Genomic DNA, 27,068 nt, shown 5'->3' with positions numbered 1-27,068 from the left:
TTCACTTCCTCCTTCCACCTGCCCTAAATAGAAATTTATTTGCACAGTATCTGTTTTTAGCTAGATAGACCCTATGTTTAAAATTAGTCTTAAATACTTATTTTAGCAACTATTTGTCAGATGCACAAGCCTGCAGGCCAACATGTACTAATTCCATGGACATATATAGAACCATCTGCCTTGGGAAGATAAGACCAACAGCAAAGTCATTCTAAAAACTGAATTATTGCTTGTCTAATTTGAGAAAGTGTCAAATCCTGTAACTTAGTATAAAAATAATTTTTTAAACAACAGGTGAAGGTCTCGAGTATAAATTCATTAATTTAGAGGGGCTGTTTAGTTAGTCTACAGTAATAATTCTCCTTTCGCTATTTGTCTGCAGTGTCTTGGAGGGGCTGTTGACTTTGCAAATTCTTAGCTGAAAAGACTTGCTATGCAATCAGTGACTTACCTTCAACCAAAGAGACCATTTTAAAATCAAAAAGTTGCTTATATAATGAAAACACATCATACTCTATGAAATATTAAAAATCTTTTATTTCAGGCCAGTATAGTATTGTTACAGGCATCCATCTCTTCCTCTGAACTTGCACATGATCAAAGTTGGCACTTCCAACCACAAAAATGTTAAATGGTTATTACAGTATAGGCACAAAGTAGCCAAAAAGCTTTGCTTTCATTAGGCAAAGCCATTACTGTGCTCTAGCAGCATTTATTACCAGTGCATAAACTGAGCTCTAGGAGAAGAGCAAGCAGGAAAGGGAGATTTCCCTTAAGTGAAAGAATACAGATGGCAGCTCTGCTACTAAAACAGTCATTTAATCACTGGAAGAATGACAGATACCTGGATACACTGGACATCTTTATTCACTGCTTTCAGTGGCACTTCCTGATCTATGTGGGTTTAACATCTTTACAGGTGTCCACTGCTGCTTCAATTATTACAATCACTACTAGAGTTCCACATTTGAAGAACCAACATGATTTTTTAAGAAATGAAACAATAAAACCCCCAGATTGTTGGTACTGCAGTTCTCTTGCTTAAGAGCCTGCTTCATAACCACCATTTAAAATCTCTTTCCTTTCTAGAAGCATCAATTCCCATTCATCAAGAAGGCAGCACCTGAGACACTTTGTATCACCCAAGTACAAATTAACACAACCAGCATATCTCACTGCATTTCCAGCTTCCAGTTACAGTAGTAAGGTAAGCAATTAGCATACGGAATGAGTATCAAATACTTATGTGTACCAAAGGCAAGTTAGTCACAAAAATCTCTACAAATACCTTACAGACAAAACTAGCAGCAAACACTGCTATCTTTACAAAAGATTCGTTCATGAGCACAACTGATTGGGCAGCTATCTGGAAAACAAGCCGATAGCTACGTTACAAAAATAGCCAAACAAATATTTGATCATAGTAACTGCATGAACAAGTGTTAGAGAGAGAGAAGTAAGCATGATTCAGTTAGCACAAACTCCACTTATACAAGAGTGCCTCCAAGCCACAGAACACGTAGCTTCAGTTTTACACTAATAATAAATACTTCAGTCCAATACACACAACTGAGTCTGGCCAATGAGTCTAAGCAGGCAATGGAACATAATTCCACTGGTTTTCTTTACAGCATGCAGGCCCACTCCATTGTCAGGAATGCCAGTCTTTGCCTATACAGGACACTTGGCATCGGCAGGTGCCCTGCAGCTCAGAACGGAGGGAAATGGCAAAAGTGCTTCCATCAAGAGGTAAGGTTCAACATATGCAAGGTATATGCACAGTTTGTTTTTAGGCACGTCTTTGGTTACATTCTCAACAGTCTGCTTTATAAATAATAAATAAAACAGTCAAGATTTGGTTAAAACCCAGGGAAAGATTGAAAACTTCTTTTTTCCCAAAACTCAGGCAAAGAAGTCCCTTTAAATTTGTGATTTGTTATATCCATAAACGATAAAATCCCAGTGCTACAGTAAGGCATGTAAATACTGAACCTGAAAGAAAATAAAGATGGGGAGGAAAATGGCATTAATATTGACATTAAACAACATTAAATCAATAGCTTTCACAACATCTCTTCAGAAAGCTATGTACACATCTTGCTACAATACTAGAAGTTCAATGACTTCCCCACCCCCATGTGAGAGATTAAGTTTTTCATTTACAACAAACCATTTCAAGGTAGGAAGAGTATAAAAATGACAAATAAGAAAAAGAGAAAAAAAAAATGCTGGAAAATGATCAAAAGGCAGAAAGAAACCCTTACTTGCTTTTCATTCCAAAAAAGATCAATATAATAAGTTACAGATATAAAATGAGGAAATAAATAATGGGAATAATAAAATAGTCAAATATTTAGCAAACTAATGAAAGCCATTTTTAACAAGGCTTATCAGCTTAATATTTTTAAAATTTCTTCTTAAATGAAATCAAATTTTTATTTCAAGACATACACACAAAATATTTTTGCCTTTGTTTGCAAACAGGAGCACTTCAAAAACAATGCATATTATTTTAAATTATTTTTTCCTCCTTGTAGAGTTCAACTTGTTTTTGAGTAGGAATGCTAGGGAAAAGAATTTCCTCTCATTTTAGTAAAGCACCTTTTATTTTCCATTTTATTGGTTCTCTGTAAATGGTACGTCTGAAATACAGTACTATTATACAGGCTTATGCAATAATTAATAATTATATAGGCTTATGCAATTGTACTTTTGACAAAACTGTGAAAAAATCATCAGAAAATCTAAATCAGAATTATTTTGTACTGAAAACCTCATTTATTAATACTTCACACTCAGCAATAAAATGTCAAAATGTTACAATTACCTAGGGCAATAATGGAGGCACACATATATAGTATCTTCTCCAAGCACTTGTGTAAATAGGGAAGTTTAAAGAATATGTTGCCTTAAACAGACAGAAAAACTGAAATGTTCCTTTTTTGAACACAGATCTCCATCAAATGGATGAAGAAATGCTAGTAATGCATGCAGGAGGCTGCTTAGATAAATTAAGTCAGGCACAGAACTTTTTGGTCCTTGTTAACAGGCAGTCTTTTAGATTTCTTACACATGTTATTATTAACAGTATAAAGAAGGACAAAAACCTGAAAAAAGCCCATGCAAAGTAAAGCTGTGAATCATAGGAAACTTATTCTGGGTTAAGTACAGAAATAAGGCTGCTAATCTTGCCTAAGACTATTTCAAGTTTGTTTCTTGGATTGTTTTTGTTGTTTTGTTTTTTTTAATCAGGGCCTTTATAAATACAGTCTCTACAATTGAGTTTGCCAAACATTGTAAAATGTTTGGCAGCTTCACCATCAGAGACAACCACCAGATTCCTTACCTGCTAAGTATTTAATGTTATCAAGTTTGTGTGATTCGAGCATTGTTTTCAGATCCGCAACTTCTGTGTCTATTTTTCTGTCTGTTTGGGTCAGAGCTCGGTCTTGTTGTGCGTGCTAAAAAGCAAAGCAACAAAATAATGCAATTTGAACATTTCCTAGTTTATCTAGAAATTTAACCCATTCCTTCCAGTTGTATTTTTGCTTCCTCCTTAAATGGATATTAATTTGCATTCTTACAGAAGTTACAAGATATTCTGAGTTAGATGGGATCCACAAGGATAAATACAACTCTGCAGTGAAGGGTTTGTACAGAGATGGAGTCCATAACTTTGGCATTATTAGCATCATGCTCTAACCAACTGAACTAATTACAGACCTTATTCAAAGAGAACAAGTTCCTTCTTAGCTGATTATATCCAAGGAATTGAGTATTTGGTGAACTCAGGAAATTTATGTGATTACATGTTCCTTAAAAAGTAATCTAGAAACTGGCAGAACTGGATGCCTTCTTATCTCAATCTAACAGCATAAACATTAACTTCAATCTGTCATTCAGCCCACTGACTAAAGTCACTGCTCAATTGTAAGAGCTATTGAGAAGCCTAAAAGCCTCTCATGACAAAATCATACTGGAGCAGAGAGATTTATGGATCATTAGAAAAACTGAGAACTGGTCTTCTGTTGTAGAAAATCATGTCTTTGTCTTGCAATGAATTTTACCACAAAATCAGCTACAAATTCAGAATTTGGTTATGACAGAAGACAGGACTTCTACTAAAAAAATAGGGGATAGAATTATTACTCAGAAGAGACTGAAAAATCTAACTTGTAAACGAAGAACAACAAATGCTGAGTTGCTGATAGCTTCAAATCAGCACTACTAGAACATTATGAATCAGTTAATGATTTACTGCTAGATGACTTCCTAGGGATAATTCCCTAAACTACAGAAAGGAAACAAAGAGAAGTAGTAGTTCTTGGTAAAAATCTCCTCTACAATGAAGGCAAATCAGTCTAGCAATGAGTTTCTCTAAACATGGTGGAAAGAATTAATTTCACATTGTGAGTGGAATTTTATCTACAGAAAATGCTACATGCATGAGGTTTTAAAGTGACTACTGAACAGCTCTGTTGACACAAAGAGGGTCTAACAATATATATGAAAGCCTTTTTATTCTATGGACACTTAAGTTAAAGTACATAAGGCCATCACAAAGTCCAAAAAGGATACAAGGTCTATAACACAATTACAAAAAGACCTGCTGTGTAATAATCAGCTACTAAATTCTTACCAATTCCACTATTTCTGTCCTCATTTCAAGTAGTTTTCTTTCATTAAGTGAATACTAGAAGAGGAAAAAACAAGTTAAATTTGATACTGTCCTTAAATATTTTTCCCTTTTTCCCCCCACTTAAAAGCATGTTTCCTTGTCTCTAAATTATGTAAAATTCATAATCTGGACAAGATTATTGCTTGACAGCACTTGGGAGACAGTACTGTAGCTGTCCTTTTGAAAAGCACACTTCAGAAATGTGAAGTGTAACAAGTTCTTCAGACACTTATCTTCCAGAAAAACTGTATATATTAGTAAGCAGCTGGAAGAGAGACTGGCAGATTTGCATTTTTGAAAAGCAAGGATCTATGACTCTAAACAGTAACTCTGGAACAGCTGACTAATCTATTGAGCATGCAAACATAACCAAGATTGAACAATCTGCTGCCTTCAGGAAAGGGAAAAAACTCTTAGATCACATCAAACTCAGCTATCAACAAAACGTTTAGCCAGCACTGTGTGCACTCAAAATTTGATTGTTCTGACCTCTGTCATTTCATGGTATATTTGTTAAAAACAGAACATTTGCATGGCCTGTGAAGCCTTTTGTTTGTGGATCGTCAGAAGTTGTGGTTTATTTGTTGGATTCAAGGAAAAGTTAAATCCAAAATAAGGATAGCACACCTTTTAAACCAGGTTACCTGCTTCATGAACAGGCTTGAGTTACCTTGACACCTATAATGGTTCCTGCCCCCACTACTGGCACAATTAAATTATTTATAGACAACTGACAAAACACCAGCCTCCAGTCAAGAGTACTAAGGTCATCAGGCACGCAGCTCAGAATCCTGAGTTAAACAGCAATAACCTTATCTATTGGCATTCCCACATGGAAAGTCACCTTATTTTTCCTTCACTCTGAAAGCTTATTTAATTTTAACATTAAAATCAGATTAATCTACATAAATGCCTCAGCACTAAAAAACATTCCTTAAAGATCTAGAGCTCTGTTTGGACTTTTGACTGATCTCAAGTTGATGTTAAAACACAGCAGGCTGCTACAAATGTAGAAAATTACATAAAGATAAATAACAGTATGTCTACAATTAATGGAGTCACTTGATTCTGCAAAGTGAAGACAGGAATTAAAAAAAAAGAAATTCAGACATTTTATATAAATCTCCATTTTTGAAAATGTCAAAATGGCAGAATATTTATAAAATAATCTAATCAAAATTATGTTTCGGTAGAAATGCAGGAGAATTGGACCTTAACTGAGGAATTGATCACTATCAAAAGAACCATGAGAATTAAAATAATTTTATGGACTGAAATAGTTCATCTGCTTTACTTTAAATAGATGCAGTTAGCCAAATACATATCTTCTGAATGATTTATATTCTACAAGCTTCTTTCTGGATGTTTCTTAAAGTTTTAGAAAATCTGTGTTTAGAACTCTCTAGGTCAGGCTCAAGGATTTTACTCTTAGTTTTAAGACAGTGAAATTGGCCTTTTACTGCAAGCCATCATCATGTCTGTAACAACATAACCATGGTGCATAAAGAAAAAAGAAGGAAGGACAAGGCTAAACCTCCCACTCTGAAATTCAACAGAGATTTCCCCTTAAGTTCACATTTTTCACAGTGCAAGAAAAAATCAATTTTGTCAGATACTTCTTGAGGTTTTTATCAGTAAGATTAGATGCACTGTGACGCACAAACACATGAATATATACAAGTTTTTGTACTGTACTTCAAATTTTTTAACCCCATCTGTACACTGAAGATGTAAATCACATAAAGAGATGTGCACTAAGCAATGTAGGATTCTCTGAGAAATAAAGTAGAAGAGACTATAAAATAATAAACTGTATAAAAGAAAAGATAAAGCATTTAGAATTCAAAACGTTAAAGACTGCTAACATGAGTGTAGGCAAAGTAAGAAATTCTCTTTCAGCACTTGTTCCACATGAAACTGAAGGACAAGAACATTTTACTTATTGCTTCAAGTTAAAACAACTGAAAAACTAAAAAACTTCGGACATTTTCTTCTGAAAAGTAACTTAGTAAGAATGCACAGTAATTTTCAATTATCCTTACTTTTTTTCCTCAGAAAGCTGGATATTCAGTCCTTATTCACATTACAATTGAAGTAAATATAACAATAATGCTGTGTCTACTATAGAAAATACTGGATTACATCTTTCTCCCAACTCAGCATATGTGGTACAACCTGCTCCTCATTCAGCTGCCTTTTTCCTCTTCTGTTCACGCATTGCAGAGCTGGCAATTAAATGGTGGGGTGGGGGGAGGGGAAAAAAAAGAGAGCAGTTTCCATAGAAACTATGAAATTATAGTTGCACAACAGACTACAAAGTTGGTCAACTTTATTATGAGAAAGTTGACATGCACAGTTTGCCTTTCCTGGGAGACAAAATAAAATTGCATTCTGCACAAAAGACCAAAGTCCAGTTTCCATGATCCTACATTAATATACAAAAAACCACTGCTGCCTAATTTATCACTGCTGCAGTGGTTTCATATAAGTTTTGTAAGCCCAAATTATTGCAAAGCTTATCATAAACACAATGACTACATTTCATAAGAATTTTTTTAAAACATTAGCATGAAGTATTAACCTTTAAACAAGAAGTCTACCTGCTCAAGCTGTACTTTATTCAAGCATGTACCATGGGCTAACAGACTGTCAGTCATTATACTGAGTCACTAACACAGCTGTTACGTAAACTAATCACTGTGAAAAACTTCTAGGGGCACACACAGAAGATAAATGATTTCTACTTGAATAGTTCTTAGTGCCTGGATTGAAGATAAGTGTTATGTCTTTATGACATACCTGGGGAAAGGGACTGAGAAATAAATAATAATAATAATAATTTAGAAAAAGTCATTAAAAGATCCTTCAATTTAAAAGATGCCATTTCATTGAGATCCTAAAAGCCACTGAAAAAAAATAAATCTATGAGAACAGAACTCAAGAGTGCTATGCATAATGCAAAAACTGGTTAATCTTCTAATTTTATATCTACATTACCCTAATTTAAAATTACATAAATTCAGATCTACCAGGTATTTCAGAGCTCAAAAACAATATTAATCAGGATAACTTGCAATAAATTAATAAAAACTAAAAAAAAAAAAAAAAAAATTACAACTAGTTCCACAATAGGTATTTTCTGACAAACTAGTTATAGGAAAATGAAACATCTTCAACAATGATTCAACAAAATGTGTGAACAATATTAAGTGTGTAAACAGAGAAAGAGATATAAAATAGAAAACCCTCTAGGCAACTAGTCAGCATATTAGATTAAATATTTAATATATTTAAGTGTAATGTGCTAATCCTGATATTAAAACAAGATCAAAACAGGTAAGACATACAGACCCAAACAAGACACCTTATATATACCAGCATAAGGACAAGTAACTTGCATAAATACCATCTTGAAGCCGAGTGATACTATAGGTTAGTACGAAAATGCTCTTTGGGAAAGATACTTTTACCCAAATTTGAAGATTCCTCAGTGTTGAAATGTTTCTAGAAGTAACCAAAACTTACCAGTTCTTTTACTCTGCTCTTCTCCAGGTTTAGATTTAACTTGTTATCTGCACGAACTTTGGTAATTTCATCCTAATAGGAAAAATTGATAAAGCAGCAAGCAAGATCTTCTGTTTTATCATAAGCAGAAATAATTAGACAAATACATTGTATCTTTATTTATATATCTCACGAATATGAGTTCTCCAATTAATGTATCTAAATTTTCAGAAGTATTAAGTATTTGTATTCTTCACCTGGGAAGTATGATGTTCTATAGTACAAATTTGATCTCAAAATCAAAAACTAAAAATTACTTTCAGCCCTGAGAACAACACTTAACTGAGAGCACATCCTTCTATAAATGCAGAGAATGTTTCATATATCTTGTAAATCTCTCTCATATCCAGAAACCCATGTCTGGCTATACCTGTAAGTTGGCTTCCTTCCACAAAGCAACCTTGATGCTCAAAATAATGTTCAAGTTTCTCACCTTCCAATGCAAAAGAAAATCTGTTTCTAACGACTACATCTAGAGTTTTCAGAAAGAGCTATAGACATCTTAAGAGTCAGGAAATATTTACTGCATTTTTAAATATCTAACTTTTTAAAACTACCATTAATTAAGTTGCACACTTGCATTTGACTTTATCAATAGCTGTGAGTCCTGCTTTTCCTGGTGACAGCTGCCATTTTAATGCAACCTCGTGGCAGGAATTCCAGCCAGCTGACAATCTGTCATGTGGCAAACTGCTGATCAGATGAATATGTGGGAGAAGCAAAAGATTGCTGATGTTCTGGGAGATTCTACTGCTAGAGCCAAATAAGCATTTCTCAAGTAGGCCAATGCCAACTCATTAGCTTAGCATTAACAATAATTAGACTCAATTTCTGTGTTTGAATTTTGAACTTTAATAGATTTATCTTTAGTTGTCATTTCAATAGAACACATTGCGGTTTAATAAATAAAAAAATATTAGTTTTCCTTGAAGTTTTACATTGTGTCTTTTTGTATGAGGAAGCATATAACAACACACCCTTGTGAGAATTGAGTTTACAGTTCAAAGTAAAATATAAAGACATCTAGCTTTTAAGAAAAGATGGCTCAGATCCTTGATGCTCTACCAGTGGATTACACTAACTCACTTACATGCAACTAAAACCATAAACTAAGTTAAAATTCAAAAATTAGATGCCATATGTATTTTAAAAGAGTAAGCTTTCTACACAGAGCCTGATTTCTTACGATGGTCATTTGCTCCCAAACAAACGGGACCAAACATAATGGCTCCAAACTTGGTGGTCTTAAAAAGCCATTTAAAGATTCTTAAATTCTGGACAGATTTTTCTGGTTTTTCTTCAGAGAAAAAGAGAAACAAAATCACCACCAAATCAAACAATCAAACCACCAAAATTAGGAAGTACTGTGATTTTAATTGTATGCTGCATCCTTAATGTACAGACAGCCCTAAATGCAGAACTTCACTCTGTGATATGGCAGCTACTTTCTGAATCTGAATTAAGGACATAAAAACCTCTTCAGCTATACTTTGGTTCACCTCTTGTACTAGTCATAGTTTCCTGTCCCCATAAATGAGGTATCCATCAAAATGCCATTGCTGCAGTCCAGTGTACTGTCAAAAGCAATTTCAGTATCACATATATGGTAACAATTAAATACAGCTTAGAAAATAAAATTCTGAAAGTAACACTTATTTTTTCCAGCTAATTAGACAGGTGTTAATTTTTAATTATATTGATACAGTATCTTACCATGACTTGCTTCTTTATCTGTTGGAGCTCAAGTTTTATTTTCTGTGAGAGTAGGAGAAGAATTTTAGACTTTATTATTGTATTTAAGACCACACAATCTAGAAATCTACTGAATTTGCATGATCAGTAACGGTGACTATAATTCATAATATGAAAAAGCAGGCAAACCAAGCACTATTCTATGTCCTCAGTATGTGTACAGATGAATACACATGCATGTTAACTCAGTACTGTGCCCTTCCAAACAATAGCACAAGGCAGAAATCAGCAGTGTCTCACTGGCAGCCATCCTAACACAGCCCAGGAGGCTGCTGGCTGCTTTTGCCATAAGGGCTCATCACTAGTTCACAGTACACCAGGTGTCCACCAGGTCTTCCCTGCCAAGCTGCTTTCCATTTGGTCACCCTCATCCTGTCCTGGTGCCTGAGGGTATTCCCCAGGGGAGTGACTGGGCATTTCCATTTGTTCAACTTCATGTGATTCCTGTCATCCCATTTTCCCGGCTTGCTGATGTCCCCATGAATGGCAACACAACTGCCTGGTGTATCAGCTGCTGTTCCCAGCTTTGGATCATCTGCAGGCTTGCTGAAGGTGCCCTCTGCTCTGCTCCATCAACAATGTCATTAATATAGGTGCCAAAACATCCCAGGCCCAGTCATCTCCTTGGGTACAAGATGCTTTTCTACATCATTTTAAGAAAAGAAAAGAAAAAAAAGAAAGAAAAAAAAAAAAGCAGACTAGCACTTTCCAAGACAGTATTTTTTACCTCATTTTCTGAACGAAGTGCTGAAAATTCACTTTTTTCCAAAATAATCATGTCCTTTTTCACACCACCAATATGGGACATTATTTGCTGAAGTGCAATTTCCTTTAAAAGAAGGAAGATGAATCTCAGAACATATCACAACTATAATGCCTTTTCCTCATCTGTGCCTACAAATATGAAAGATGATTTTGGTACCCTGAAATTTTTAATTCAGCAATTTCAGGTTCCAAGCTTCAGAAAGCAAGACAGAGTGACACTGTCAAAATAAGCAAGTTAGGCTCAAATGTTGATAATGTCTAACAAAATTGGCAGTGCTAACACAGATCAGAATAATTCAATTATTAGCCTAGGAAACATTTACTTTCAAGTCATCAAATTCTTAAGCTAGCAAAGGCATTAGGGAGGGCTGTCTCTGAGCCAAATGAGGAAAGCTGGCCTTCAGACCAAAATTTCTCAGCTCAACCATACTCTCCTGTAATTACCTCTTTTTCCCTTCCCTGAAAGGAAGTCTCTGCCTCACTACTCAGAACCACGCACTGATGCTTTGAATTGCTGGTCTCAGTCCATTACATTGAACTGACAGAAGACAAACAAGAACTCTCTGCAAATTTAAAGGAGGGAAAAGTCTGTAGACATTGTTCTAGATCCTACACTACCCACATATGCAAATAGAAACTGCCTTCTCTACTTAAGATCTTCCTCTAATAAGTAGTCCCTTGCTTTTTGTTCTGGACTAAGACGCCTACAAATCTTACACAGCACTCTAACTTCAGTTTTGTCAGAAAATGTGATTCTACCTCACAACATTTTATTTCCAAGTAGCATCTAAAGATGCCTCTCCAGGCTACCTGACCACAGGACTGAAAAAAACGGGCCAGTGTTCTGGACATACTACAGAAAATCTACAGAAAGGATGCATGGACACCTCTTTTCTTACTCCTCGCTATCTTCAGATTGCTCTTGTTCTCTCTTTTCCTCAGTGGACTCAGTAAACAGAGACCAGAATCTTCCATATTCTTTCTCTTCTTCAGGCATATACATACACACACTTGTAAATCTGTTTTTCCCTAAGGTTCTATCTAACCAAGGTAGAACTTTGATAATAGCTCAACCACAAATTCCAAATCTTCCTTCTAATTCTTTGTTCTCTTTCTGCAGAAGCCCTTGTGCAATCAAAGACTATAAGGAAGTACAAATTTATCATGTGGCCCAGTGTTGATAGCCCACATAGTTCCTGAGCTGCCATACAAAGCTACACATTGCATCTTAATGGCAGAAAATCACTTGAGTGTCAAATCTAACAGTCTCAGAAAATATCTACCATCAGTAGCAACATTAAATTCAACACAGAACAACGTTCATTCAAAAAAGTAGGCACAGAAGGAGGCTGAGACTGCTTGTTGTAAAATACAACTAAACATGGGAGAAAAGGACCCTTTAATACTGCATTCCCTCAGTGACTGTGGAACAAATTCAGCACAAGAGGAGAATTGTAGGCTTGTCTACAATCCAAAAGCTAAGAAGATTCACTTGAAAGCTCCCTAGATGGAAAGTGCCACAAAATCCACTTTTGCAGTATCCCACTTTTTAATGAGACACCCTTCTGCCAAGACTGTTACACTACAGAGAGAGCAGCTGCTGTTTCCTCATGTCTCAAGACAGCAGCCTGGTTACTATGAAACAAGTTACAGCTTGTGCTCGGAAGGTGACCTGGGGCTGAGAACCTCAGACTCACTTCAGCTCAATTCTAATACAACATAAATGTCCCTGTGAGACACAGAGATAAAAAAAAAAAGTACCACATAACAGGGTGGTAATGAACTGAGGGGATCTGTACTTCCTTGTTACAAGTCTGCAAAAGAATATGTGTAGAAATTCAAATCCATGCCTTTTTGAATACGTCTTGTGCCTAACCCTTCTCAGTAACCCTGTGTCATGTTACTGTAAGGTTGAAACTAAAAAGCTACTTGTGGTTTGCACACCAACCCACAGTACTAAAATCTCAAGGTCCATCATAACACTTTGGTAACTGTCTGATAAACTCAAGACAAAATGAACCAGCCAATAGATAAAGAAAAATATTTGCTCTTCACCTTCAAACTTTTAAAATGCAGTGTCTAATAGTAATAAATAGCAACACATATTTCATTAGCAGTCATACAAGGCACTAATTTACTTTAACCCCACTATTGCCTCTGATCTAACCTGCTGTACTTTGGTGACCATGTCCTTGTAAATCATATCCAGGTTGGTGTTCATGATTTTCACTAATGCAGACACAATGACCTCCGACTGCTGAGTAGTGAACCCTAAGCGAAACAAAAAGTGACATTCAGAGAGGAATCCAAATCTGGACAGTTTACAGAAATGCTGATAACTCATCATCAAATTACAACAAATGCCAGTTATGAAAGATAACAAAACACAGACCTCTTGATCCAGCACTAACAAAAGAACATAGCAAATTTCCCCACCCCAAACCTATGTCTGTGACATAGTACAGACTATGACTGCTTCCACAGTACAGCACTATTATACTAGCAGCAGGATAAACAGGGAATTTTCCAGACTTATTGTGGAATGTTACCTCCCACATGTGGTTAGATTACCTTCATGAGCAAACAAGAATTCTGACTCTGAAAAGCAGATACTTCATTATACTATAAAAAAAAAAATTATACTCAGTGCCACTGAAGATGTACAAAACTCAGCAACTAAAAACAAAGCCAACTGTCTTGATTCTAGGTCTACCAGCTTCTGAGTGCCTATTAGAAACTTTTTGAATTGAATATACTGGAAACTATAGTAAAACACTGTCCCTAAAAATACCTTCATCTTTTCCACCCTCAAAATGTAGGAGTTAAAATGTCACGAACAGGAGTTAATCATTATGAAAAGAAACACTTGCAAAAACACTTGTAGTTATTACAAACTAACCAGCAGCTCAGCATCAGCAAGCACAGCTGAGAGCAAGTCACTTTCAGCAACTGAGCTGATACAAAAGTTTACTACCACTAAAAGGCTCCCTCTCCCCTTATCCCTCCTCCTGACACTCTGACCTGTGCTCACTCAACTGATCCAGCAGCTCATTAAACTGGTGTCTCAGAATACCAAACAAGAGCTGGAGAGCTTCCTGAGAAGTTCCTGGCACATGGAAAAAGAAGAAACCACCTGTCAGGGGAAGGGGACTAGGAATCTCTCCATTTTAGGAATGGAGAGCTGTTACAAGTCACTTCAGCTGTATTGAGCTTCATCTTAGGGTACCTCTCCTATCTCAGCATTGAATCCAAAATGATCTATTCCCTTGCCTATATTTTAGCATAATACTATTTTATAGAGTATTCTACACTCTATCCTAAAAGCTGCACTTCTAGGATACAAAGTAGCCCATATGCCATCCAATTGTAACGCATTGGTGCACATTCAAGTTGTAATATACTCAGTATGAAGGAATCCAATTAATAAATTTTAAAACACTGCCTTGAAAACTCAGTTCTTAAAATTTCATTTTTTCTTAGCATTTTAAACTACCAATAGGGTAAAAATTATTCCAAACAAAATTATATAAGCTGCTTCCTTTTTGAAGCTGAAGAAAACCCTATGTGTCCCTGCCTTGTATATAGATAAGCCCCCCAAAAACCCATAAAAATCAAGGTGTAATACTGCATGTTAAGTAACAAACTTTGTAAACTAAAAAAACCACTCATTAAAGCCATTAAAAATAGCTATTTGTTTCAAACAAATTACCATTTTCTTCCAAGAGGCATACCAGCGCATGAGTGTCAAAATAAAGTCTCCTATTTCCCAGTAATGAAATACTCTCTTTGCTTTGTAAAGATGACACAGAGATGCTTACATCTGGGGAAATAAAAAATAAAAAGAGAGAGAGAAACGAAAACAAAGTTATTTCTTAAGAAAGAATATTTTATCAACATGTTTGCTTTCCAGGAGTTTCCTTACTACCTGGAATGCTTTTTCACTTATGACAAAATAGTTTGTATTGAGATTACCACAGCTTGCTTGGAAGTGAAAAGACATCTGATCACTAAGTTCCATATGTAAGAGCTGGAAAACAGGACACTACGCTACTGCTGCCCTTACAAGATGCTCTCAAGGAATACAGTGCTTTGGGAAAAATCCCTCCAATTCACAGGGTCCTGCATCTGTTCATTTACTGGAATCACCTCAGCAGGTGGAACCTGTGAGCACTTCAAAGCTGGAGGGCTAAATTTGCACATTCTGTCCCTTCTTTGTTAAAGAAGTGAACTTTCATCATTTGCCATTTAGGCAAGAAGTAATTTCTCACAATTTGCCATTTACTGGTATTGCAGGAAATACTTTCAACACTGAAAGCCAATCTAAGACAGTGCATTGTCTCCACTGGGATGTGTAGTGTATAAACTACCTTGACAGAATGAATGTGAGGTGGATCATGAGGTGAACCGCCAAGAGGCAGAATCTGCTAATCAATTAGATTGGAAGAGACCTTTGCGATCATCGAGTCCAACCTTTGACCGAGCACGGCGTTGTGAACCAGACTACGGCACTGAGCGCCACGTCCTTAAACAGCCCCAGGGACGGTGACTCCACCACCTCCCTGGGCGGCCCAGTCAGCTTCTCTGCAAAGAAATTCTTCCTAATGTCCAACCCAAACCTTTCCTGGCACGGCTTGAGGCTATGCCCTCTTATCCTGCCAGCTGGTTGTCTCGGCGAAGAGGCAGACCCGCACTTGGCTACCCCCGCTTCCAGTAGTTGTAGAGAGCAGTAAGGTCCCCCTGAGCCTCCTTTTCTCCAGGCTAAACACCCCCCGCTCCCTCAGCTGCTCTGCATGGGACGTGCGCTGCAGACCCTCCCTCCCTCCATCCCCCATTCCCGGTGCCCGAACTCTCAGTGCCCTCAGGACGCCCCATCCTCACGGGCTCACCCCGCTCCCCGCGGTGCCGCCGGCCCCTCGCGCCGCTCCCGCCGCCCCTTCCCCACACGGCGCCGCCGCCGGGGCCCGGCTGCGCTGCGGGCGGGCACCGCCAGTCGCCGAGGCAGCGGCGCGCGGGGGACGCGGGCGCGCGGCCGTCACGTGAGGCGCCGTCCGAGCCGCGCGGCCGCGGCCGCAGCAGCAGCAGCAGCAGCGCGCGCCCCCCGCCGCTCGCGGCCGCCTGGGCCCCGGCCATGGCCACCCGGTCCCGACGGCGGAAAAGGGGAGGGGAAGGAGGGAAACCGCTGCTGCCGCTGCTGCCGTCGCTACTATTGGGATGCCATGGCCGAGCACACGCCGCCCCGGTGGCTCACTTCCGCCACAGGCGCCGTCCCGCTTCCGCCTCCGGGACGCGGCCAAACACGGCTGGTGACGCCGCCAGCGACGGCGGTTGATTCTACGGCTCACAGAGCGGCCGCGGCGAGAAGAGCGGCGCGGGCGGGCCGCGTTTCGGTGGGGCGGTGTTTTCGAGGGCGGTCCGGGCTCGATGCGGTGGAGACGGACACTCCCCGGTCACAAAACCATAAAATCCTGGGATCATGGGGTCGTCAAGGCTGGAAAAGGCCTTTGAGATCATCTAGTTTTACCGCCAGCGCAGCACTGCTGGTGTAACCCCTAAACCAGACAAACAGTTTCAAACAGAATTGTCGCTCTGCAATTTTGGACTGAGATTTCGGGGCTTGAAGTTATTAACCAAGTGATGCCCAGGATTGGACAACTTGGTGGGTCTGGAGCCTTAACCATTGAACAGATGCCCTAAGTACTAGAGTGGGCCAGGTGTGTTGTTTGTTTGGTTCTGCCAAAAATACAGATTTCTGAGGAATACAGGAAAACAAGGTTTTTTTTTTTCCTTATGTGCTGTTGTAAAGACACGCTACTTAATATTTGTAGGAAATTAATAGGAGAAGAAGTCATTTCATCCCACTGCCATTTTCTCCAGGCAGCACTTACTTCAGAGCAAGTTGATATTTTTTTTCTGTTAGATACAAATTCACAGAAAAAAGCACACGGCACCTTTGCTTCTTCCTACTAGAATCAATAATTACAGCAAACCAGCATGAAGATGGCATCATTCAGGTGTATCTATATAAATGCAAAGTTGGGTGACCCACCATGGCACGTGGCAGTGTCACTGCAGCTGAGACTGCATGTACACAAGGCCAGCAGGTCTTTAGCAACACCTCCCTCCAGCTGCTGTGGAACAGTAGAAGAAGAACAGTAGAAGGCCTTGGTGGTTTTACGAAATAAACTATAAATATTACTTCTGTGTATCAGAGAGATATCATTATACTGGCAGACGGCATGGATAGCCATTTCTTAAACTACTGCACTGTTGATGGTCAGGGACATCAGTGGGCTGACTCGCACGGCCGTGTTTGTTTTCATTGTAAGTAAAAGCAGAAATACGCCTAATAAGTTCACTGCATCTGCTTGGCTGTTTCATGCACACTGCCTGGCAGTAGCACAGCACTAATTGCTGACATTTGTGGGTCTGCAGGCAGTTGTCTTTTCATTCTATGGATGATTCAGAAACTGGTGCAGTGGGTTTTCTTTGATACTTTCTTTGATGATCCCTTTCAAAGCCCTGTGCTTATTATGGTAGTTGAAAGGCAAAACTATGACTAAGCAAAACTATGACTATAAAAGAAGAAGTATCTTCTTTTATATTATCTGCGAGTTTGCATTTTTCAGTTGTTTTTTGTGCCTGGACGTGATGGCAGACAATGGGTGCAAGAAGTGCTGTACAGATTGAGGCTCTGACTGCAACTGGAGCCAGCCCATTCAGGGTCAGATGCACCCACACACGCTGGCTATCACACAGTGCCCCTTTTCATCTTCTCTAATGAAAGCAAAGTCACTACCACGAGCTACAGAGATCTCCTAGGGCAGACAAATTTCTATTTTTGTGTCAGAGATCAGCATGTTAATTTTGTTTCCTTTTCCAGTGTCATGTCACTCGATTGAGGGAGGTGATCCTCTCTCTCTACTTGCCTGTTGTGGAACTCCATCTGGAGTAGTGCATCTGGCCCAGGGGTCCCCAATGGATGAAGGATGTGTGCCTGCCAGGTTGGTCCAGAGTAAGGTCATGAACATGATCAGGGAGCTGGAGAACCTCTTCTACAGGAGAACAGGCTGAAAGAATTGGGATTCTTTCCCAATCCCAATCTCTAAAAGAGAGGGCTCCAGGGAGAGCTTGCAGCACCTTCCAGTACCTAAAGGGGGCCCACAAGATAGATGGGGAGGCTAATTACAAGGGCATGTAGTGGCAGGACAGTGGGGAATGACCTTAAACTTGAAAGAGAGTTGGTTTAGACTAGATATTAGTAAAAAATTCTTTACTGTGAGGGTGGTGAAGCACTGGAAGAGGTTTTCCTGAGAGGCCATGGATGCCCCATCCCTGGCAATGCTCAAGGCCAGGTTGGATGGAGCTTTTAGCAACCTGGTCTAATGGAAGATGTTCCTGCCCATGGCAGGGAGGCTGGAACCAGATGCTCTTTAAGGTGCCTTCCAACCTTGGAATGACTCTACGATCTTCCACATCCTACTTTTGATGTTTTTCTTCGTGTTGGAGATTGTTGTGTACTACCAGCAGGCAGATTTCTTGACTTCTGGAGGCACCTTCCGTAGGCTGCAGTAACTTCAGAATTATCTGTTTTGGTAACTGAGCATTGGTGACTAATTTCTGCATGAAAAGGCAGGACTGGTGCAGTTGCAAGCCAGGAGAGTTAATGTGACAAAAAACTTTCTATTTCATGATTCTAACTTGCTTAATGCTTGACTTTAATCTATCCATTACCCCTTGGAAGCCAATAGACCCTACTTAAAGACTATAAATTAAGCAAATGCTTTGTGTCCTGAAAACTTCATCCCTGCAGGCACACAGCATTCAGTGATCTATGGAGTTACAAGCCCCTTGGTTGTAAAAGTGAGATCTGCAGAGACAGAACAAGTGGTGAATGACCTTAGAAACTAGGGTAACAGACATAGCAAAGTAATGCAAAGTGCAAAATAAGGATTAATTACAATATCTTCTGTACTTCTAGGTGAAAACTGAAGGAGGGTAAAGTGAGCTCTGGGATGTATTAGTTGACCCACCAATGTGCTATGGCTGCAAGAAAAGCAAATGTAACCCCAAGGTGTATCAAATAGGATCTTTTCAGTGGTTCACATGGAGAGTTTCATTGACCCTTGAGTATAATGTAATTTCAGTATGAAATACAGTTCTGGCCTCTTCAGTACAGTAAAGATGAATCCAACTGAAACTGAGACCCTTGTGTAAACAGGATAATTAAGGGGAGCGAAGCATAAGCATCCTTTCAATTGTGGGTGATTAAAAGAAACTCTTGTTTAACTAAGCAAAACAAAGCTTGAGAGGGGTTCTTGTTTGCATCTGTAAGCAAAATGGAAGAGTAAAAATGGGAAAAAATATAACTACTATTTATGTGAAAGAACATTACTGGTAAAAGAACATTTGGTATAAAGTGGCTGTAAATAAATGTAGATTGGAAATTAAAAGGTTTTGTTCTCAACAGTACAGCTTGTGGAAAGCCGGGAAAGCTTCTCCACAGGAATCAGGAGGGATCAAAAACCGAAATCAGTTCTTAGATGAGTGTGATTCGTTTGTGAAAGGGATTTTACAATACAAGTTCCCTATAATAGAAAGGGACTGGTTCCTGTGCCCTTGCATTAATTCTCTGCTATTGAGGTTCTTCATTTTGCACCTCAAGCATCTGGGACTAGCCACTGTCAGAGACAGACTAATGAACTAAAAGTACCACAACTGCACCAAAATAGCATTAACTAGTGCTGTTACTTAAAATATTTTAACGCAGTAATTGTATAGAGTTCAGAGGGATTAACAGCTGTCAGGGGTGATGAATGCCCCAAACTGTTCTTAATTCTAAATGGAAAAAGCTAAAAACCTCCCAGTATGGAAAAGAATGACAGTCACCAGTGCATGAATGCTTTTCCACATTGAATGGAAGAAAAGGGCTGTAACAACTTTCACATGAATATGCAAAAGAAAAGGTGCATTTCTAGTAATTTCAGCGCTGTTATGCCAGGGATGACAGTGCTCCAGTGATTTTAAAGTGAAGGCAGCACCCAAAACACCGAAGGAATAAAACAAAAAGATACCATTGTTTTCATTATCTACATCAGACAATAATTGTAAGTGCTCAAAATATTCTCCGATTCTTTTCATGGGGATGCATAGGTGAAGTCCTTCCTCTGTTTTTCCTTTTAGAGGACAAATCAGCGATGAGTATGAGATTTCTTCCTTTATACTTGTTTAGACAAGCCAACAGCTATAGACTGCTTGTAAGGAAGAAAGGATCTCTGCGGAACGAAGCCAAAATGATGCTACCCGTAGGTGGCAGCAGTAGCTGCTGCTGTTGCTGCCTGTCAGTGCCGCTCCAATTCAGCCTTGGGAGCCAGACGAGGTTTAAACCAATTGACCTGATCCTCTGAGTCGCTAAAGAGCTATTCCAGAGATCTTAAAATGGGGTCATGCACTGAACTCCTTGCAGAATCCACCAGAAGAGTGCATCTTCCTGGAAGCTGGTTCAATTGCCAGAGATAACCCTGCTGTGATTTCTTGAAGGAAGGAGGTATAATATTTATTCAAGTGCTATGGTTGACAGCAGTAAGAAATGGCATTTATATTAGAATATTAAATCCTGCTATGTTCTCATCTGATGTGTTTTTCCTGTAGAATGAACAGATAAATACCATCTGTGTTTAAAGCTATCAAAACTGAGTACATCACAATGGAGGGCAATTTGGACCAATATCCCTTCCTGCTAACCCAAGAATTACCTTGTATACAAAATATTTATGTATTCACCACCTTTGACTGAATAAAGGCAGGAGGAATTGTTGTTATGATAGAGAGGGGCAGCAGCAGCTGCTTTTGACTGCTGTACGCGGGAAGACAGAAGTCAGGGAGGAGATTATCCATAGGAGTTTCTTATTTATCTTTACATGCTGGGAATAATATGAGTTGCAAATAAGAATTTCGTGTCCCTTCAACCCTGATCTTACTTATTTCCTAAAGGAATCCTGCAGTGGGATTGCCAGAGAGGACTTTCTGTGCTGCATTTTAATTGATCCTCAGAGATCTGGTTCATACTGGCAGAAGATTTGGAAAAAATATATAATTTCCAGGCAAGTGAAAAAGAAAGGAGTAGATTGGAATTTGGGGCTCATCTCTACTGGTGCAACCTTTCCTCCCTAGGGATTATTGTGCGTTGGCTTTTTAACTTTCTGGAAATGCATCTATTATTTAGTTTTCCCCAGTATCTCAGGCAGGGCAGTGCAAATATACAAGACAAAGTCAGCAGCCTATGTGTGCTTTTTAAGAAGGACATGATATACTGTAAAGAGAATTAGGATCAGGAGCTGTGTGATGGTGTGTGCAAGGATGCATGAGCAATCTGGGTGTGTTGCCAGCAGTTTTAAAGTTTTACCACTGTCATATGAGGACAGTAATACTGTAGTGGCCTCTGGTATAGCAGGCATTGTGTGCAGTGCAGAAAGTGTGGGTTTGAGGGAAGATTTTAAGGATGAGGCAGAGAAGAGGCTTTGTGGAGTAGCCCAGAGGTGTCTTCCAGGTGTAAATGTGCAAAAGAAAGATTACAAGCATTAGTAGTAGGTAAAAATGTGTGTAGAGGGTACAGACATGAACTTAAATTGGTGAAAGGAGGACAGAAGAGATGATCATAAAGGTTTGAAAAACAGGCTGAGAATATATGACAGAGCCAGAGCTGGGAGAGCAATGGGGAAAGACACTAAAGGGGGCTGGAGGAACCTGAATATGGGCCAGAGGACTGATGGCAGCAGTGACATTTTGTACTGGGCTGAGGGTCTGAAATGGATGTCAGGCACAATTTGGGTTGTCATGTAAAGAAAGGAAGAGGCAGATGTAGAGAAAGTAAATGGAGGTGAAAAGTGGATGGCCATTACTTGCTGTTCATTTTCTTGTGGGACAGTTAAGCAGTGAATCAATTTTGATACCAAGCAATTGTGTAGATTATAAGTTAAGCAATGAGGAAGTTATACAGCAAATCATTCCTGATATTAAATAAAAATGGGGAGAATCAACAGCAATAGGAATCAATTATTCAGAGAACTATTACCAAAGTCCGTTGGTTAAGTAGAGAAACATTTATACCATAAGAGAATGAATAAATTAATTATCAAGTGGGACCATAATGCTGAGAATTAATTATGCAGAATCTTTCTTTGTGATAAGAGGCATGTCTGAAGTAGCTTCATGCACAGAAAAAAAATACAAAACAAAACCGTAAAAACAGGTGCAAAACTAATGAAGACACAAGTCCTACACCAGTTGTCAGACCCTTTGTGACATCCTCTCATCCTTCTCTTTGGGCTAGACTAACCTGTGTTGCAGTAGGTACTGAAGCAATTGCAGAAGCAGGGCAGAGAGAGCCTGTTTCTTCACCAAGCCTTCCTTCACTGGGAAAGTGGACATAAGATAAAAGAAGTTCAGAGATGACTTTGTGGCTCTGACAGGTGGGATGTAGAAGGAGTTCATGGTCTCTGGAGTCATCTAAGCAGCACAGAGAGGCTCAGGGTTCTTCATGGCCCCTGGATTACTCAGTCAGACTGTGTACTTTCTACCAAAGAGACTGAAAGCTGGATTCTCCTCTGCCCTGCATTGATTTCCAGCTCTGAAAAATAGGTGTCAACCATTAGCAGAGAAATGTTTTCATTTTGTCAGTTGTCTCTACAGTTACAGCTGGATGAAAAACAACCCACCTTTTGGAAACTACACTCCCTGCTAGCATCAAGTGTAAGGATTCTGCTTCAAGAGACATCTATCTTACTTTAAACAGATAAAAATGCAAGGTAGACCCCAAGGTGGTGGAAAACAAATTTCCAAGTCTTCATTCCTGTGGTATCAATGAAACATACTGATTTATACAGGGGACACAATATGCTGTATAATCTTTTCTTTAAAAAGAAAAAAAATAAAGAAAAAAAAAGAGAAAAGCTGAATAAGCTAAACCCCCAAAACCCTGCAAGAGAGAAAGGAATCTGTAACATCTTTGAGAGAACAACATGTCTTACCAGTTAAACACTTAAACCCTTTACCTAGACAACACTTCCATCTAATCCTGTGATAGATTGGCTTGACTTCTGGATCCAACTGAGAAGAAATGCTGAACTAAATTCTTCCAGCTATTATCTGTTCCAAGTCTAGTTGGATTCCTAAGATGCCTGGCAAAAAGCTACTCTCTTTGCTCCCATTCCCCTGGCTCACCAAGGTTAAGTTTTCTATTTCTCACTACAGCTCAGAAGAGCAATAGTGAAGCAGTCAGTCTGTCTGTCTGTCTGTAGATAACCAAATCTGTAGCCTCCCCTTTGGCCAACACTGCAGTACAGAATATTGTTTAAAACATGTTCTTTCACACAAACAAGTCAAGATATAGGTTCAATTGAAGCATTTATTATTTTTTCCAACAAGGTTTAATGCCATATTTTTTCGTTAGAGAGATTAAGTTATATGGTATGTTCTAATGGTAATAATAAAAACATGGTAATAGCTGTTCATATGTTTTAGCAAAAATATTGTGAAACTAGTAACAGAAACTTCTTAATACATTAGCCAATACTGTTAAAAAGCATAATAAAGAAATATGTGAAATAGCAAAATACAACATAAAAGTAACTTTAAAGGAAAATGGGATCAGTGGAAGTGGGCTAATGTGGTTGAATATGATGCCACCCTATTTCTCTTCAGCCAAGTAGGTGGTTGCTCCTATCTGGCTTTCTGTCACAATTTTGGTGCAGCACATTAGAATTAAATCTGGCACATGCAATGGGTATTAAATGCACAGGATTATCTCCAAGGCAATGTGACAAGACCTTTATGCTGAGGGTCAGGGCTGCTGAAGTTAGCACTGCTTTTATAAGCACCCAGCCATGAACTGGGCAGTATGCAGGTACAGTATACACATGAATAGAAAATATTTTTCATGTGAAAAATATGCAGAAATTATAAAGGCAAGAGATGCAATTTCAGCTGCACTAGTCTTCTGCTTGTACTGTTTATTTTGGAGGATTAGGTTGGGGCAAAGCTGCCAGTTACAACTAAATATTTCCTCTTTTTCTTTTTTTCCTTTAAGGTATGAGAACTGGAATCAATATTAATCAGTTATTCACAGACATGCTTTTTGTTGGTCTTTGAATCTACATATATAATTTTCATTTGGCCTCTAGGGCTTTTTGAAGGTTTCTGCAGACTTTTCCACGTTTTCATTTCAGCTAGAAACTCAGTTTATGGAGAAGGACAAACCTGTGGCATGCTCTGTGCAAAATGGCTCAAACTGGGCATTTGCTTTCAAAATGGGCTTTCAACACCATTAGTTTGTTTCTTTCACTGCCACTCTCTTTCCAGACATCTCCATCCTAGAATTATCTTCTATTAGAACTATGGAATTTGTTTGGCTGAATTTAATCTCGTTATTGGTTTAATGCTATGTTAGTGTTAAACCTTCTCTGTTTCTTATCCCCAACAATGTTTTAAGATGCTTAAAACTAACAATTATTTATAACTATAATAATACATAAATGTAATTATTGTAATATAATCTTGTACCTAAAGACAAAAATGCAGAAGTCCTAAATATCTGCCATGAGTCTGAGTTATAGCAATGACTGATATTGTAGGTAACACTGTTGTTCTTTGGCAACACTGATCAGTGTTCAAAGAGTTTTAATGCTTTGGATAGAGGGAGGAAATTTTGCCAACATAAATCAGAATAAAAACTCGTAATCTTGTTTACAAAAACACAGACAAAGGGGAATAAGCAACCTTGTTTTCTTTCATGTAACTCCTCAGTGGGATTTTTTACCCCTTGGCAAGAGCCAATACCTTTGGCTGTAGTTGCAGTTTAGGAAATAGCTTCCCTTATTTTAACTTTGACCTACCTCCTAGCAGCCTCCAGTATTTGCAGATGTCTTTAATTCATCTAGATTGGAGGCTGGCTCTGGACCCAAGGCTCTGTGGTTGGTAATTATTAGTATATTGCAAGACACTGTTAAATGTACTGTCTTGTTGGATACAAATGATTCTTTTTGCCTTCATGGAAAAATGCAAACTCCATAGTCTGGAAATGAAGAATTTCTCTTTTTGAATTCCATAGGAACTGTTTATTCTGGGCTGGTTATGGAAGCATCTTCTGGACACTGCAATGTTTCAATTCATAAACCTTTAGCTTCTAGACAGATGCCTGTTACCTGACACTGAAGACCCATAAAGACATGGCCAACCCAATGTCCTTGAAGACATGCAATCAAACTCCTTGTGAGCCTGGAAGCATTATTTTAAAGGAATGACCAAAGACTCTACAAACTCTGAGAAACACCGATGAGGTCTACAATGTACTTTCTGAAATATCAGTTGCCTTTGTAGAAGTCACACAGATTTAGTGAGGGCTCAGAAAAAACAGTCCACCCAAGCAATGGTGCATAGTCAAGACAGATGCAAGCATAAGTTACTTAAAATACCCTAGAAGTTATCTAATGCTTTGTTTCTTCTAATCATGACTTAAATATGAGACCTGGTCATAGACTCCCTGGGGACGTGACATAAATGCCAGAAACTGACTGTGTGTCTGGGCTGAGACTGGTTGCTCTACAGAGCACTGTAGGCTCATCTAAAAATAGGGAATGTTCCCCTCTACAGCTGACATAAGGAGTGATCTCTGCTGGGGTGCACTTGGGAGTGACTCACAGGAGGACAGAGATACAATTAACTTAATAACCATAAAAATTGCATAAATAAATGCCTGCATATTTAGGAAAAAACATTGAGATGTCAACATCACCTAGAGCTTTCCAACAATAAATATCGTGAGGGCAAAAGACCTGGAAGAAGACATCTTTTAACTTGATAGCAGTGATAAATAACTGGTAACTATTCAAAAAGGGAAAGGAAACTACCAACTAAGAGTGAATCCCCATTTCTTTAGGATTCTGCTAGACCACAGTTCCTTTTTAAATAAAATGCAGATCGCTCAGAAAATAAAACTTCACCCCCTAAGTGCAAGGTATTATGAATTAATACTGTGGCTGGAAAAAGTAACATTTCCTTTTGTTACTGACCAATAGTCTAGGTTATAACATTTTGTTGCATTTCCAAATGAAAGAAAGCAGTCCAAGAAAAGATTTTGCATCAGCAAGGTCATCTGGGGACATAACTGTGTGTGAAACATGTTACATTTTTGGCAATATGTGAAAAGATTTCAGTTCTGGGAGCCTAGTTTTTTTGAGATAGGTCCTGCTTGTGTAGAAACCTTTCTCCCCTGCACTTAAGTGTCAAATTTCATTGCATTAAAAAAAAGTACACAAATAACAGATTGCAAAAATGCCATTGAATAATTTTTAATAATAGCAGAAAGCTAATTGCTTGTCAGCAGAAAATACCTTTTCCGGAATTGACAGAAACCCTACAGAATATCCATGTTGTTGCTGTTAGGTTCAAGATGGTTGATTTTGTAAAAATCTGACAAAAGTAATCTTTGCATTCATCTAAATACATTTAGGTAAGGTGCAGCTGCTGAAATGAGTACCTTATTGATGTGAAATGCTGCTGGAGTGCCAAAATGAAAAAAACAAGTTTTAAAAAGATGAAATTACTTCAGTTATGACTCGGCCATCTGATGAAACAAGGTACTCTGGCTTTTGGAAGAGCTTTGTATGAGTTTATGCACACTGAAGGCTTTCATTTTACATCTTTTCACTAAGGGTATTATGTAGATACGTACTCAGCCTGCTAAACACTAATGAATATCCTTTTTGGAACCGCTGGGAGAAATGGCATTATTATAATTCTCGTATTGCAGATCTAAAACCCCTAAATTATAGTTGCTGGCTTTTTTTCAAATATTTTCATCAACAAGGAAAAGCCCCTCCAATTCTTTAAGATGAGTAGAAACTCATTATACATTTAAGTTATCTCACTATTGTTAAGGTTACTGTGAATGTCTGAAGAAGTTTGACATTTTTTGCTTTATATGCTTTTCTGCTGAAGGAATGGCAAATGATGTATGTGCATTTTTTTGACTAAAACAAGGTAAAAAGTTACTTTGTATTTAAAATAAAAGAAGTTAGGTTTAAAACAAAGAAACCCTAAATACTGCTCCTAAGGAAGATCACTCAGTGGGCAGTGCCTGACAAAACTAGTTGGCCCAAATGACTAAATCATTACATCTTTCCAGATGACAGTGCTGTATTGACAAAGAACATTGCCCAGACGGTGATTTAAAACTTTCATCAGAGCTAGTTTCATGAAGTATTTAGATTTTGTATAACTCTAATCCAAATAAACACTTTGAAACGCAACAAAA

The 27,068-nt window shown here is 38.5% G+C and overlaps 1 protein-coding gene and 1 long non-coding RNA gene across 3 annotated transcripts; one reads left to right on the top strand and one right to left on the bottom strand.

Moving 5' to 3' along the window:
• Positions 1-519: 519 nt before the first annotated feature.
• On the bottom strand, positions 520-16,002 carry MCUR1 (mitochondrial calcium uniporter regulator 1). Its single transcript, XM_086842222.1, has 9 exons — positions 15,646-16,002; positions 14,469-14,579; positions 12,927-13,030; positions 10,722-10,823; positions 9,956-9,997; positions 8,204-8,275; positions 4,640-4,693; positions 3,347-3,461; positions 520-1,992 (listed from the first exon to the last, which is right to left on the bottom strand). Exons 1-9 carry the CDS (start codon positions 15,887-15,889, stop codon positions 1,937-1,939), a joined length of 900 nt encoding a protein of 299 aa, XP_086698348.1. The 5' UTR covers positions 15,890-16,002; the 3' UTR covers positions 520-1,936.
• On the top strand, positions 15,803-27,068 carry LOC111923758 (uncharacterized). Of its 2 annotated transcripts, XR_015273919.1 has the most exons (5): positions 15,803-17,080; positions 17,640-17,760; positions 19,940-20,303; positions 20,750-20,859; positions 24,864-27,068. It is a non-coding gene; the product is annotated as an uncharacterized LOC111923758 (long non-coding RNA). The 2 variants fall into 2 exon arrangements; XR_015273918.1 differs by lacking the exon at positions 24,864-27,068 and having other exon boundaries at positions 15,806-17,080; positions 20,750-22,004.

The sequence above is a fragment of the Cyanistes caeruleus genome, chromosome 1 (assembly GCF_971803275.1).
Source record: "Cyanistes caeruleus chromosome 1, bCyaCae1.hap1.1, whole genome shotgun sequence".
Classification (NCBI taxonomy): Eukaryota; Metazoa; Chordata; class Aves; order Passeriformes; family Paridae; genus Cyanistes; species Cyanistes caeruleus.
Note: the sequence above shows the minus strand (reverse complement) of the source record. Positions and strands in the feature narration are given on the sequence as shown.

What these genes read in the sequence shown, in the direction of transcription:
- MCUR1 (XM_086842222.1), bottom strand. Translation starts at nt 15,889, where the DNA reads ATGGCCGGGGCCCAGGCGGCCGCGAGCGGCGGGGGGCGCGCGCTGCTG. An exon ending in GCGGCACCGCGGGGAGCGGG is followed by an intron (nt 14,580 to 15,645) that starts GTGAGCCCGTGA and finishes TTATTTCCCCAG; the next exon opens with ATGTAAGCATCTCTGTGTCA. An exon ending in ATGCCTCTTGGAAGAAAATG is followed by an intron (nt 13,031 to 14,468) that starts GTAATTTGTTTG and finishes TGTTTCGCTTAG; the next exon opens with GGTTCACTACTCAGCAGTCG.